Source organism: Nestor notabilis, unplaced genomic scaffold (genome assembly GCF_000696875.1).
Source record: "Nestor notabilis isolate BGI_N333 unplaced genomic scaffold, ASM69687v1 scaffold6422, whole genome shotgun sequence".
Lineage (NCBI taxonomy): Eukaryota > Metazoa > Chordata > Aves > Psittaciformes > Psittacidae > Nestor > Nestor notabilis.
The window spans coordinates 39,537-39,988 of record NW_009917806.1 but is presented as its reverse complement, the minus strand read 5'-3'; the positions used below and the strand labels follow the sequence as shown (position 1 = coordinate 39,988).

The 452-nt window shown below is 35.8% G+C and overlaps 1 protein-coding gene across 1 annotated transcript in view; it reads left to right on the top strand.

Moving 5' to 3' along the window:
• Window positions 1-340: 340 nt before the first annotated feature.
• RIC1 (RAB6A GEF complex partner 1) overlaps window positions 341-452 on the top strand; it is a gene marked incomplete at its 5' end in the record, with an annotated part of 15,000 nt that continues 14,888 nt past the window's right edge. Inside the window, one exon of the mRNA XM_010009411.1 lies at window positions 341-452. Coding sequence (XP_010007713.1) covers window positions 341-452 — 112 coding nt within the window.

Here is a 452-nt window from a genome sequence, read left to right as displayed (position 1 = left end):
TGACTGCTGTAGCTGAACCCAGGACAAGAGTATATTTCCAGTTTTCAGGTGACCTCTGAGTTACTCTCTTAGCAGGTTTTAAGTCTGTTTTGCAGCTATTAGACTGGTCTTCATTTTTTATTATAGAGCCTTTAAAAAGGTGCTTTGAAAATATTGCTATACAGTACTGAAACATAAAAGCTACTAGTACATAGTGATACAAAAACTGAGAACTGCCGTAAAACTTATTTTTCATATTGTTTATATTAGAACCTGTTACTATATCAATCATGCGTTTTCCTTTGTTTTCTGTACATGGAGTTCAAGGTTGCTTTTGTTTTGTTGTTTTGTTTTAATGTAGAGTAACCAGGAACAAGTACTTCTTCAAGGAGAAGATCGCTTGTATTTGAACTGCGGAGATGCAACACAGGCTCAGAGTCCCAGAAACACTTCACACTCTGAACATAAGTCTA